This window comes from Sturnus vulgaris, chromosome 25, assembly GCF_052056855.1.
Source record: "Sturnus vulgaris isolate bStuVul1 chromosome 25, bStuVul1.hap1, whole genome shotgun sequence".
NCBI classification, from domain to species: Eukaryota; Metazoa; Chordata; class Aves; order Passeriformes; family Sturnidae; genus Sturnus; species Sturnus vulgaris.
In genome coordinates this window covers 1,021,267-1,034,474 of record NC_142267.1, presented here as the reverse complement: position 1 = coordinate 1,034,474, position 13,208 = coordinate 1,021,267, and the positions used below count along the sequence as shown (strand labels likewise).

Sequence of the window (13,208 nt, the reverse complement as noted above, 5' to 3'; positions counted from 1 at the left end):
ATTCCTCACTCATTCCTCAGCTTCTGACAACAATCACAGGCTGGCTTGTGTTGGAAAGGACCCTAAAAATCATCCAGTGCCACCCCTGCCATGGCAGGGACACCTCCCAGTGTCCCAAACCCTGATGTCCAGCCTGGCCTTGGGCTCTGCCAGGGATCCAGGGGCAGGGCACCCTGTGCCAGCCCTGCCCACCCTCATGGGGAGGGATTTCCTCCTGCCTTCTCCTCCAAATCTCTGCTCTGTCAGTCTGAAGCTGCTCCCCTCGTCTGTCACTCTGTGCCCACGTGAGAAGTCACTGTCCCTCCTGTCCCCAAGCCCCAGTGCCACGCTGGGGTGTCACAGGAGAGTGACAGTGTGTGCAGGGCTAAGGGCCACCCTCCTGCTGCCAGTGCCACAGGTGTCACTGTGAGCAGCACACCCAGTCCTGGCCCCTGTCAACCCAAAACACTGCCCAGCCCCACAGCCCCGGGGGACAGGGGACAGGGGACAGGTCAGCTCTGCAGGACAGGGCAGGACAGCACAGGGACAGAGCCCTGGGAGTGAGACCAGGCTGCACAACACCCAGCTGTCCCCAGAGCCACGACATGTCACAGTGACACTGCTGCCTGTGACACAGATAACAAACATCCAGTGACACAGGGGACACCCAGTGACACAGGGGACACCCAGTGACACTGCTGCCTGTGACAGGTGACACCCAGTGACACTGCTGCCTGTGCCACAGGTAACAAACACCCAGTGACACAGGGGACACCCAGTGACACTGCTGCCTGTGCCACAGGTGACACCCAGCTGCCATCCTAGCCCCTGACATGTCACAGTGACACTGCTGCCTGTGCCACAGGCACCTCAGAGCCCAAACCCTGCACTTTACTCCATCAGCTGCTGAGCCCCAGTGATGCCTGCACAGCTGTCCCCGAGCTGCTGTCCTGCATGGGACAGCAGTGCTGCAGCTCAGCTGCACCTCTGTGAGCTGCATGGGACACCTGCTCACACCTGGGCAGTGTCAGCGGGGTCAGAGCCCTCCATCACCACCTGCATCACAGCCAGGGCTGTGCTGTGCTGCTGTCACCTCTCCCTGCTGTCACCTCTCCCTGCTGTCACCTCTCCCTGCTGTCACCTCTCCCCGACATGCCGCTCTCCTCTCTGCTGCAGCTGCATGCACACACAGCTGCACTGGAGCCCCAGACATGCCCCAAACGCTGCCGGCTGCCCGTGCCCCCCTGGCAGTGCCCTCCTGCCCTGCAGCAAACGCTGCCAGCGCTGTCTGGAACATGCAACAGCCACGGAACGAGCTCAGCAACGCTGCCCGAGGCACGAAGGGCAGCAGAAGGCGCCGTGCTCTGGGGGAGGCCGGAGTGATGCAGCCTACCTGCAGGGGCTGAAGGGATCATCCATGGCTGTGGCAGTGCCCGAGGGCTGGGCTGGATCGCGGAGCCCTGTCCTGCCGCCCCAAACTCTGCCTTTTCCACTCCACCAACTCAAAATGGAGGCACATGCGGGCTGCGAGACCTCGGCGAGCCTGCACTGAGCTTGTGCTGTGACCTAAGCCCGCACGCAGAACGCACAAACTTCGCCCTCGGACCGGCGGCACTGAGCATGTGCTGTGACCCTCCCTCCTTCCTCCTCCTCCTCCTTCTTCCTCCTCCTCCTCCCTCCCTCCCTCCTTCCTCCTCCGGAGCGGCACCGCCGCCGCTGCTCCGCGCACAAATACGGGGATCTGCTATTTATAAATACAGCCCGGATCTGCCAGTAAATACACCGGGATCATTAATAAATACAGCCCGGATCATTAATAAATACAGCCCGGATCTGCTGATAAATACACCGGGATCATTAATAAATACAGCCGGGATCTGCTGATAAATACACCGGGATCATTAACAAATACAGCCCGGATCATTAATAAATACAGCCCGGATCATTAATAAATACAGCCGGGATCTGCTGATAAATACACCGGGATCATTAATAAATACAACCCGGATCTGCTAGTAAATACACCGGGATCATTAATAAATACAGCCCGGATCATTAATAAATACAGCCGGGATCCGCTAATAAATACACCAGGATCATTAATAAATATAGCCGGGATCATTAATAAATACAGCCAGGGATCTTTAATAAATACAACCAGGATCTGCTAGTAAATACAGACAAGATCCGCTAATAAATACAGCCGGAGATCATTAATAAATACAGCCGGGATCATTAATAAAGACAGCCGGGATCCACTAATAAATACAGCCGGAGATCATTAATAAATACAGCCGGGATCCACTAATAAATACAGCCGGAGATCATTAATAAATACAGCCGGGATCCGCTAATAAATACAGCCGGGATCATTAATAAATACAGCCGGGATCCACTAATAAATACAGCCAGGGATCATTAATAAATACAGCCGGGGATCATTAATAAATACAGCCGGGATCCACTAATAAATACAGCGGGGATCATTAATAAATACAACCGGGATCCACTAATAAATACAGCCGGGATCCACTAATAAATACAGCCGGGGATCATTAATAAATACAGCGGGGATCATTAATAAATACAGCCGTGATCATTAATAAATTCAGCAGAGATCCATTAATAAAGCATTTTTACATTAATAAATCCAAGATCCATCCTGTCGGTGCTGCAGTGCAGGCAGCATTTAAGGAATATGATTCTCCTATGCAGCAGGTGTGAACACACCTGAGCACACCTGAACACACCTGAGCACAACTGAACACACCTGAGCACACCTGAGCACAACTGAGCCCTGACTCAGTGCCTGAACTCCTGCCCCCTGCATTTATTGGGTAATTCCAAACATGCCCTTAGGTACCCATGTATTTATCCCTCTATTTATCCCATTTATTCATCCCTCTGTTTTCCACCTCCTCCATCTACCATGAGGATAAAGAAGGATAAAAAGCTCCCCAAATATTTTATTCTGAGTAACCAAAACCCATCAGGCCCCAGAACAATCCTTCATTTTCTTGCACAATAATCCAGTGAGGAATGTGCATTGTGGCACAGGTGGATACACAATTTCCTTATAGTTTATTCTCTGTTACCCTCCTTGGGAACCTTCACCACCAGCCTGGCTCCTGCAGGAACGTTTATAAAAATTGAAATGTTCAGTAAATCGAGTGCTCCAGCTCCTGGGGCTCTGCTGAAAGGATCTAAAGCCATTCCCTAAGACACAGGACAGCCCAACACTCACTCAGTTCACAACATCCCCCAACAAAAACCCTCCAGAAGATCAAAAACCAAGCAAAAGCAAACCTTGTGCAACCAAAACACAAACACTTCCCCAAATACCCATTCTGAGATTAACCCAAGCCTGGAATGTTGGGCATTGTTTATTTTTACAACACCAAACAACGTTGGGGAGGAGGAATTCTGATCCACGAAACTCTTTGTACAATAATACCTGGTTATTTCTAATTCCAAGCAAAAATCCAACAGCTTTTTAATCTATGTGTATTCAGAGATGTCAGAGAAAACTTTACAGCATCTTTATTTGATATTTATCAGAGCAGGGCTGGCTGGGAAGATGCCACCACTGGCACCAGGGGTTTGGCATTTCTGCATCCTGCAGGAGAGCTGGGGATGCTCCCCAGGTCCTCACAGGACACCAGAGCACAAAAACAACCACTGGAGGTGGCACTGGCACTCCTGTCAGGGGAATTAGCACTGTCAGAGCAGCCACTCCTCTGAAGACAGACACAAAATTAATTATTTTCAAGTCCTTGACATAAAATGATTTTTTTTTTTCCAGCTGGCAGTGCTGAGATGCATCCTCCAGTCTGGAGAGGCAGGAGCACACAGCAGCTCTGCTTTCATTAACTCAGCTCAAGGTGACAACACTCAGCCCCTGCCCTCTAGATCAGCTCAGGGTTTTATTTCACAACCAGAGTTTTCTCAGGGATGTGACAATTCCTGACACAGCGTCTGTAAAAACCCAGCCTGAAGTGCAAAAGTTATTCCAAAAGGTCCAGGCTGACCAATTCCAGAGCAGAGAATGGAACACCAGGACCAGGGCTGATATTCCTGAGAATCACAAGTTTCAAACAGCACAGAAAGCACAAAAAAAAAAAACAAACCCAAAAGAGAAAGGACAAAAAAAAAACCTTTCCCTGAGCTCTGAGTCCTCCAACAACAAAAGGGCCTCATCCTGCACATCCCCCCCAGTGCTGGGGATGTTTCTGCAGTCTGGGTTTTTTTGAAATTATTTTGCAAAGACAAACACACAAAAATAGCTTCATTGCAAACACATAAAGACACTAAATATAAATATAAATCTAGATAAATGTAACTCTATAAATAGACTCCCACATCTGAGAGTCCTGAGAAAGTTTCTGAGCATCTTGTGCTGAGCCCAGAACCCCTGGGACAGAAAAGCCCCTGGCACACACAGCCCCCAGCTCAGGATTGTTGGGTCCCAGGTGGATCCCACCCCTCATTTTGGGGTCAGTTTCCCACACTTTGGGGTCACTGCAGCTTCCAGAACCTTCTTCTGCAACACCATCACTTCCAAACAACAGCACTGCTTTAGGAAAGCAGAGCAAGTGAAGATAAAACTCCAAGGTCCTGCCTGAAATGTTCCTGAAATTTTCCCTTCCCAAAGCAAAGGAAATCCGGCAGCAGAAATTCCCAGCCTCGTGCATCAGCACAAACACAGGTCAGGAATCACCAAAAACCTTCCTCCAGCTCCTCTCTCTGAACCTCCCTCATTCCAGGACAAAATACAGCCTTGAAGAGGTGGAATTAGGAAAAGAAAAAAACCAAAAACCAAAAATCCTGGCTGCAACCAAATGAAGAAAAAGCGACTTTGCAGAGCTGGCCAGTGTGAGTAATTAGCTGATCATTAAGTGCTCTTTCTGCTTTGTCACCTCAGCGATCCTCCCAGGCTCAGCCATTCTCTAATAGCTGCAAGAATTAACAGCTGCACCTACCCAGAAAATGGGTTTAAAACCCCACCGACAGCAACGACAAAAAAATGTCATTTCACAGGAGAAATCATCCCTTAGGCACCAAGACTCCAGCCCAAAATTCACGGAGGCAGTGACAAACATCGGGGGGACACCATGAAAACCTCACCAGCCTTGCCCTGGAGCACTGCCCCAAAGAAAACACATTTTAAATGTTTGAATTTGGGATGTTCCCAGGGCTCAGCACCATCCACAAGAGACTCCCAGGGAATGGGAAATGCCCGAGTGGGGCAGTTTCAGTCTCCTCACAAACACAGATTGAGACATTTCAGAGCAAGCACAGGAAGCTCAGAAAAAAAAAAGGAAATTTCATCATCAATACCCACACAGGGAGCTCCTTCCTGACAGGGCTGGCAGATTCAGATCTGCATCAGAAACAGAAAATCCACCACGGAACAATTGGAATATTTATTATTTATATGCTTATCTAACCCTCACCCCAAATGAGACTTTTCTCCACAACATCTCTGGAAATCAAAGCCCAGAGCTGATTGTGTTCTGCACTGAAAGAACAATTCCAGTGGGCACAGGCCAAATTATTCACCTTCCATTGGAGTGCTCACAGAAATATCCCCCCTCAACAGCAAAATCCTCAGGCTGGAACTTGTGAGGAATTTTCTGTGTTAGAAAATCCCATAAATGGGGAAAGTGTCACGGTGGGACCCAAAAATTAACAAAGCTACAGCCTGGACTGAGCTTCCCAAACAGAGCTGAGCAAAGCTGGCTGGACACAAACATGAACTGATTCCCAAAAAAGCTCTTTCTGTACCTCTCATTTGTTCAAAGCATAAACATTATTATTATTATTATTATTATTATTATTATTATTATTATTATTATTATTATTAGGCATTCCTGATATGGGACCTTGGACGATTATTTACACATGAAAGCAAGAATTTCCACACTTAAAAGCTTTCCATTTGATTTCTTAGAAGTATCTCAATTTCAACCTTGCTGACTAGAATATGCAAAATGGTTTTTAGAAATATTTTCAGGGATGTAGATTCAGCCAACAAGACACCCAAGAATTCCTGCTAAAGTTTGCAAGCTTTAAAAAACTTTCCATATTTCCAAGAAGCAGCACATTAATTACCCAGAGATGCACCCAGGTATTCAGGACTCAGTGCACAATTTTATTTTCTGCTCTTGTTTTTTTTTTTTCTGGATGAGCACACACTCACAAAGATGCAGCTCCTCCCTTGCATCCCTCCCACCCAGCCAGGATTTTAACCTTTCTTCCCTTGAGTCATTTTCCTAGAATTAAGGTTGGAAAAGACCCCCAGGATGATCAAGTCCAACCTTTGAGTGAACCCCAGCTCGGGTCAGTGGTGGAGTGGAATTTAAAAGCCATTTTCACTTACCTTGTCTCTGGATTGTAGCCCAGGATGTAGAAAAATGAATCCACTCGTGCCTTGAACTCTCTAGCAGCAAATATGTCAGAGAAATGAGAGATGTTGCACTTCCCTCTGAAGGAAAGAAAGAGCAGAAAATGGCATTAGAATTCCAGCTCGAGTAACAGCTACTTTAATTAAAGTGCCACTGCAATCTGGGTAGAAGCCACAGGCATCCCTGCTCTCATAAATGTCCCAAACATCATAAATACAAGGCTGATTTAACAAAAATCCACGTGGCTTCTTCCCACGGTGGAAAGGGAAGGAAATGCAGTTCCATTTGCATTCCTACAAACATTCATTAATTCTCTTCAGCCAGCACAGTCCTGAGGAACCCAAATTTAATCAGCCCAACATCAAGAGCTCCAAATGCAATCCTGACAATCTCCAAGTTGCAAAGCCCTGTCACAGTTACACCTTCCAAAATTCTACTATCCACATGGCTGAAGTCAGCTTTCTATTTAGGAAGCCAAATAAAACTTCAGTTTAATAAAAGCTCCAAATGAAAAGCAAAGCTGGGGTGCTTTTAGCAAGTGTGCAATCCAAATTCCAAGCAGACAGAAGTTTCTTCCTTTTATTTTCATACCTGAGAGAGTAAAACACACAAAGACTTATTACAGAAAATGAGAAAAAAAAGAGATCTGAGGATTTATTAGCTTGTTCTAGCCCAGATTGCTAATAATTTCTTTAATACAGCTGGCTGATGAAGTCATTACCCTGAAGATGAGCATTAACACTGACTGTGAGGATTTGATTCTCATTTCCTGCAGCCTTTGCTGGGCTGTGGGTGCTGCTGGAGCTCCCTCAGTCCCACAGCCCAGTTTGCTGAATGTGAGCAGGGAAATGAGCCAGGGCTGGGCCTTTTATCCAAACCTGAGCCACTGCAGTGACCACTAACACACATCATTCTCTTTTTCAGACTGCCAGGCTCTAAGACAGATCTCATCTCTCCTCACTGCTCTCTCCTGAACAGTTACAAACAGTTCTAAGTCTGTTATACCAGGCTGCTCAGGGGCTTCTTGCACACTGCTGGAGGCTTGCAGTCCTGCTGGAAATGAATTCAAAGTGCTGCAGGCACCAGCACAGAGAGAGGAAGGAGGAATCTTTGTTTTCCTGCAGGGATGCTGCTGGGCAGCCTGGGCACAGAAATGCCCACTGGCATCTGCCCCTGGGGAATTCTGCACCCATGGACCAGGGCACTGAGGAGGCTGAAACACTCAGCTCACTCCTCTTCCTCATCTTTCCAGAGTAAAAAAAAAAAAAAACAAAAAAAAAAACCCTGCCAGAAGGCTCAGAGAGCCCTGGCCTGGACAGGAGCTCTCACAAAACTGCTGCTGCAGGGCAGGGAAACAGCCTGGGAGGAATAAAAGGAATAAAAGTCATGGAGGGGGAATAAAAGTCATGGAGGGGGAATACAAAAATCATAGAGGGGGAATAAAAAGTCATGGAAGGGGAATAAAGTCGGGGCTGTTTTGGGAGTGGAGGCTGCAGAGCTGCCCCTGTGCCTGCCCTGCCCGTGCCCTCCTGGCAGACCAAAGCAGCCCTGGGCACTGGCCAGGTCCTGGCAGGTTGTAAAGGACGAGCAGCAAGGTCTGAGAGCCCCACACAGACCCCAAGCCCAGCCCTGCTCACTAACATTGATTTATTTGCTCCCTGGAACCTGATGCTGATTGCCAAGTCGAGTCATTCAGAGAGACAGAAAACAAGCAGGGGGGTTTGTTTTGATATTTCACGTTAAATTCACGTTTTAAAAGTATTCTGGGAAAAGAGTTTTATCTTCCTTTCAAGAATTCACCTGGCAGCTAATGAGCATTTTCCAGAGAAGCTGCATTATCTCTCTGGATGGCAGCAGCACATGCTGCTCACAGCACTTGTGCATTTCACCAGCAAGATTTACCAGAGAGGAAAAAAGCACATCATGTTTACTGCACACTTCCACTGAGATCTACAACTGCCCTCTAGTTAAATTTTTCCACTGCTTAGAGCACAATGTTGGTAGTTACAATCACTGGTTTTATTCCCCAGTTTGTGTCCAGAGCCTTTTGTTTGCAGAGGGCAGAGAAATAATCTCATATTATAATAAATTAGAATTTCATGTTAACCTTTCATGCATCACGACACATTCTGCCTCCCCCACGTTCTCTGCAAGAACACCACGTGCAATTATCCTTCTGCTCATCTTGTGCACTCACAGGTTATTTTTCAAGTCTGTTCGGCACACACATATATCCCATTTTTATCTTTCTGTTTCTATCTTTTCTTTAAAGGGGAAAAAAAATAACAGAAAGGATGGGGAAGGGGAGTTAGAACAGTCCCAGGGAAAACTGCAGCAATTTCCAGCCTGGCTCCATCAGGACACCCAAACTCCTGATTGAAAAGTGGACTCAGCAGAGGCACTGTGGGATTCCAGGAGCTCCTGGCACATCTCTGGAATGCTCTGAGTTTATAAGAAAGGTTTAATATGTAAATCAAAGACTTCCCCCTGCCAGAACAGAAGCCAGTTTGTCTTGAAGTAAGTGGCTTCAGCAAAGTGACTCTGAACAAAAAAATGTCTCCAGATGGCTCTGGTGAAACACCATCTGAGCACCATTATCAGGGAGATTATTCAATTTGCATCCTGACAATATCCATGCATGTTTGGCATGCTGAAAATCAGCTGACAAATCATGCCTTGCTGCTGGGATGTGAAAACATTGGAAGTGAGGGTGGATCTCCCTCAGCCCTGTCAGGGCTGGGCAGCTCAGCCAAAATCCTGGAGGGTGGAAGAGCAGCAGCCCCAGAGCAGGGACAACACCTGGGCCACTCCCTCCTGGGCAGGGACATTCTCCTCAGCTCTGGCCTGAGCTGTGACCACGGAGAACGCTCAGAAAAAGCCTTTAATGCAATTTAATGCAATTTAATGCAATTTAATGCAATTTAATGCAATTTAATGCAATTTAATGCAATTTAATGCAATTTATTGCAATTTAACCAGGGCAGTGCTGCAGGAGGTGCCACTGCTGACAGGGAGATCAGGGCAGTGCTGCTGCAGGAACCAGCAATGGCCTGAGCTGGCACTGATGGGAAACAACAACTGCTGAGCAGCAGGGAGGGACTGGGATGTAGAGGAGATCAATGGGATGGAGAGGAGATCAATGGGATGGAGAGGAGACCACTGGGATGGAGAGGAGATCAATGGGATGGAGAGGAGAACACTGGGATGGAGAGGAGAACACTGGGATGGAGAGGAGAACACTGGGATGGAGAGGACACCACTGGGATGGAGAGGAGATCAATGGGATGGAGAGGAGAACACTGGGATGGAGAGGAGAACACTGGGATGGAGAGGAGAACACTGGGATGGAGAGGACACCACTGGGATGGAGAGGAGACTGCACAACTGCAGCTCCCTGCTGGAGCAGAGCACAGAGCACAGTGATCACTGCAGGGGAGGAGGAGGAGGACACAGCTGGGCTGGGGCTGAGTGACCCCCAGACACCTCTGTGCCCCCAAAACCCCAGACACCTCTGTGCCCCCAAAACCCCAGACACCTCTGTCCCCCAGAGCCCCAAAACCTCTGTCCCCCCAGGCTGTTCCCCAGCCCCAAACACTCTGTCCCAGCCCCAGGCTGTCCCCAGGCTGTCCCCAGCCCCAGGCTGTCCCCAGGCTGTCCCCAGGCTGTCCCCAGCCCGTCCTGACCTCAGGGCAGCAGCGTGGTACGTGTCCACGTAGTCGGAGATGAAAAGCTCCCGGTTCTTGATCACCGGGTCTGTGATCACCAGCTCCCGTCCCGAATCTGCCAGGGACAAAAACCACAAACACAGCCCAGTCAGTCACAGCAGCTGGGCCAGCACTGCCAGCCCTGGCAGCTCACAGTGTCCCTGGCACCGTCCCTGGCACCTCACAGCTCTGGGATGCTCCTCAGGTGCACACCCCGAGGTGACAAACACGATGTCCCTGTGCTCAGTGGGGATGGGATGCAAGAATTAACGTGTGGGAACAACAGACCGATCCTTAGCCAACAATTCTCCCGGGATTTTCAAAGGGAAAAAGCTTTTAAGGGCACTGGGTGTCACATCTGGAGCACTGGGTGTCACATCTGGGGCACTGGGTGTCACATCTGGGGCACCCACTCCCAGGAAATCCAAGGGAATGGATTTGTTCTGGTTCCCAGCATAAGGCATTGGCTCCTGTGCATATTTAAAATATAAAAATATTTAATGTCAAGTCTTCAACAAGATCCTGACACTGTAACTGCCTAGTGCTCTGGCTTTGAGGTAAATATTGATATTCACATTCAAACATGGAAAATTCTGAGTGTTAACAAAGAACTGGAAGACAACTTTTTCCATGACTTTTTTCTTTGAGGAAGACACAAAAATACTTCTCCACACACAGGAGACTGCATAAAAAAAGCGGCCATGCTATCAAAAATACTTTTTGACACTGTGCCTGTAATCTCATTGTTAGAAGTTTCAAATAAATTAGTAATAGAAATGTAAGATTCGTGGTGCTTTTGCTAAAAGCACACACAAAATGTCCTTTAAAAGGGGAATGTGTGCTCAACTTTGTTCTGTCAGGCACCAGAAAGTTGCTGCGTTCCACATTTCAATCATCAACTTTTATCATCACAGTTCACCTTGGAGTATCTTCAGAATTTTTAACAGTTGCCTCAAGGAAATTTCCTGGTAAGAACAGCAGCAAATGTTATGTCTTCCCTGGAGGCAGGAGATAAATGACACTGGGATATGTACTAAAGTTTCTTCTGCTTCTGTGCAACCCAAGATCACACTTGGTTTTGCAAAGAGAAAAGGGGAAACTCAGCTCCAAGTGCTTCATCTCCATCCCTCACTGCAGCATTAATCAGTGAATATTCATGTGTGTAAGCATGGCTGGAAAAGACACAGCTCTCATGGCAGAACCACAAAAACCAGAGCAGACCCCCAATTTCTGCAGATAATTTGGTGCTCAGTTTGTTATCAGTCCAGTGTCCAGGGTTATTTTGCTTTTCTATCCTCTCTCAAGGAGAGGAAAAAAATTACAAAAAAAAATATATTCTTGCTGCTGTTGTCATTAATTATTATGAATACAGCCCAGCACTCCCAGCACACCTGGAATGCCCCTGGATTGCAGGGACAGGACACAACAGGGACAGCAGGCAGGTAAGAAACCAGCAGCCCTTCTCTAACAGCAGGGCCTGGCTCCACAGCCCTGGGCACAACTGGCCTGGCTCTGTTAGAACTGGGATTAGGGACACAGAGAAGGACAGGGCCCACTCACTGTCCTGGCTCTGTAAAAACTGGGATTAGGGACAGGAGCAGGGCAGGGCTGGCTCTGCAGAACCCACTCACTGTTCTGGCTCTGTAAAAACTGGGATCAGGGGCTGTCACTCATTTTTCTGGCTCAGTTAGAACTGGGATCAGGGGCACAGAAGGGCAGGGCTGGCTCTGCAGAACCCACTCACTGTTCTGGCTCAGTCAGAACTGGGATCAGGGGCTGTCACTCACCCCTGGCTCAGTCAGAACTGGGATCAGGGGCTGTCACTCACCCCTGGCTCAGTCAGAACTGGGATCAGGGGCTGTCACTCACCGTTCTCGTTGTGCCTATCCTGCACCAGGTGCTGGTACACGGAGTCGGGCACCTCGGACTGGCGGTAGTACCACTTCACATTCATCAGCAGATGGTCCCTCTTGCTCTGAAAGAAAACAACGCTGGCTGTTAGTGGCAGGGAAATCAGCCCCCAGCCCCACAGCAGCACCCCAGGGCAGAGCCAGAGGCAGGGAAGCATTTCTGCAGGGCTGGGGATTGATTCCCAGCCCAGACAAAGGCAGGGAGAAGCTCCTGCATCACCCTGCACTTGTGACTCTCTGCATCTCACCAGCAAACCCCACTCGTGTTAATTAACCCAAGCGAAGGGGCAGGGATCAGAAAAGGATTGCAATTTTTGGCTTCGTGCAGTCTGCTAATTTCCACAAATAAGAAGTATTTATGGCCAAACATGCAAAAAAGAATAGCCACAGTAACACCATTCAGTGCAACCATTCTGAGCAGTGGAAACCAAGAGATAATAGATTTTCTTCCCCCCAAGGACAGATGGATCCAGACATAATCATAGATGTTCTTTATTACACAAAAGAATAGGATACTGCACTTCAATCACAATAATTACAGGCTCTGACTGCTCATCAACCTCACTGCAAAATTTACACAAATCTCTCTTCCCCAAATGCTCTTTTTGCATTGAAGCCCCAGCCACCAATTTGTTCCTTCTTAGAAGGAAACCAAAGCATAAACAGCACTTACAGAGAATTTTTAGATCAAGTCACTACAGACTGCTCAGTTTATCCCCAAACCCCTTGGTCTGCAATTCTTCCTCTGCTCCAAAACACTTGAAGAAACAAAGGCCTGAAGGGAAAGGAACATTCCTCTGCCATGAGACAACTGCAGCTTGTTTCCTTCTGTAATCCCTGTCTAAGATTGCTCCTAAACCATCTCCAATTCCGAATTAAACCAAGTTACTGGGCTGGGGTTTCCTCTCCGGGCTGTCAGAGCTTTTCTGCTGAATAAACAACACCCAGACGTTGCTGGGGAAGGTTTTGTGCTGAGCAGAGCCCGTGTAATTCCAGCACACCACTGCCAGTGGCAGCATTGTGCCAGGAAAGCTGGGACTGAGCCACTGCCACATCCCCATCCCAAACCCGACCGGGGCTCTGCAAATGACACATCCCCGACCAAAGCTCCTCTAATGCACTGGAAAAAAAAAAAAAAATATCAAAAGGACAACGGGGGAGAGGCGGCTCTGATTTCTGCTGCCTGCTGTTCAAAAATTGGGCTTGCAGGC

At 48.1% G+C, this 13,208-nt stretch overlaps 1 protein-coding gene across 4 annotated transcripts in view; it reads right to left on the bottom strand.

Annotated features, from left to right (window-relative positions):
- Positions 1 to 13,208, bottom strand: part of RERE (arginine-glutamic acid dipeptide repeats) — a 170,120-nt gene that overhangs the window by 70,304 nt on the left and 86,608 nt on the right. For 3 of the 4 annotated variants that reach the window (XM_014885765.2, XM_014885768.2, XM_088178925.1), the window contains exons 4-6: positions 11,957 to 12,062; positions 10,067 to 10,163; positions 6,359 to 6,463 (exon numbers count right to left, since the gene is read on the bottom strand). In XM_014885765.2, coding sequence (XP_014741251.1) covers positions 6,359 to 6,463; positions 10,067 to 10,163; positions 11,957 to 12,062 — 308 coding nt within the window. Of the gene's footprint in view, positions 1 to 1,372; positions 1,560 to 6,358; positions 6,464 to 10,066; positions 10,164 to 11,956; positions 12,063 to 13,208 lie in introns of those variants that run through there. The other variant, XM_088178926.1, reaches the window with a different exon arrangement.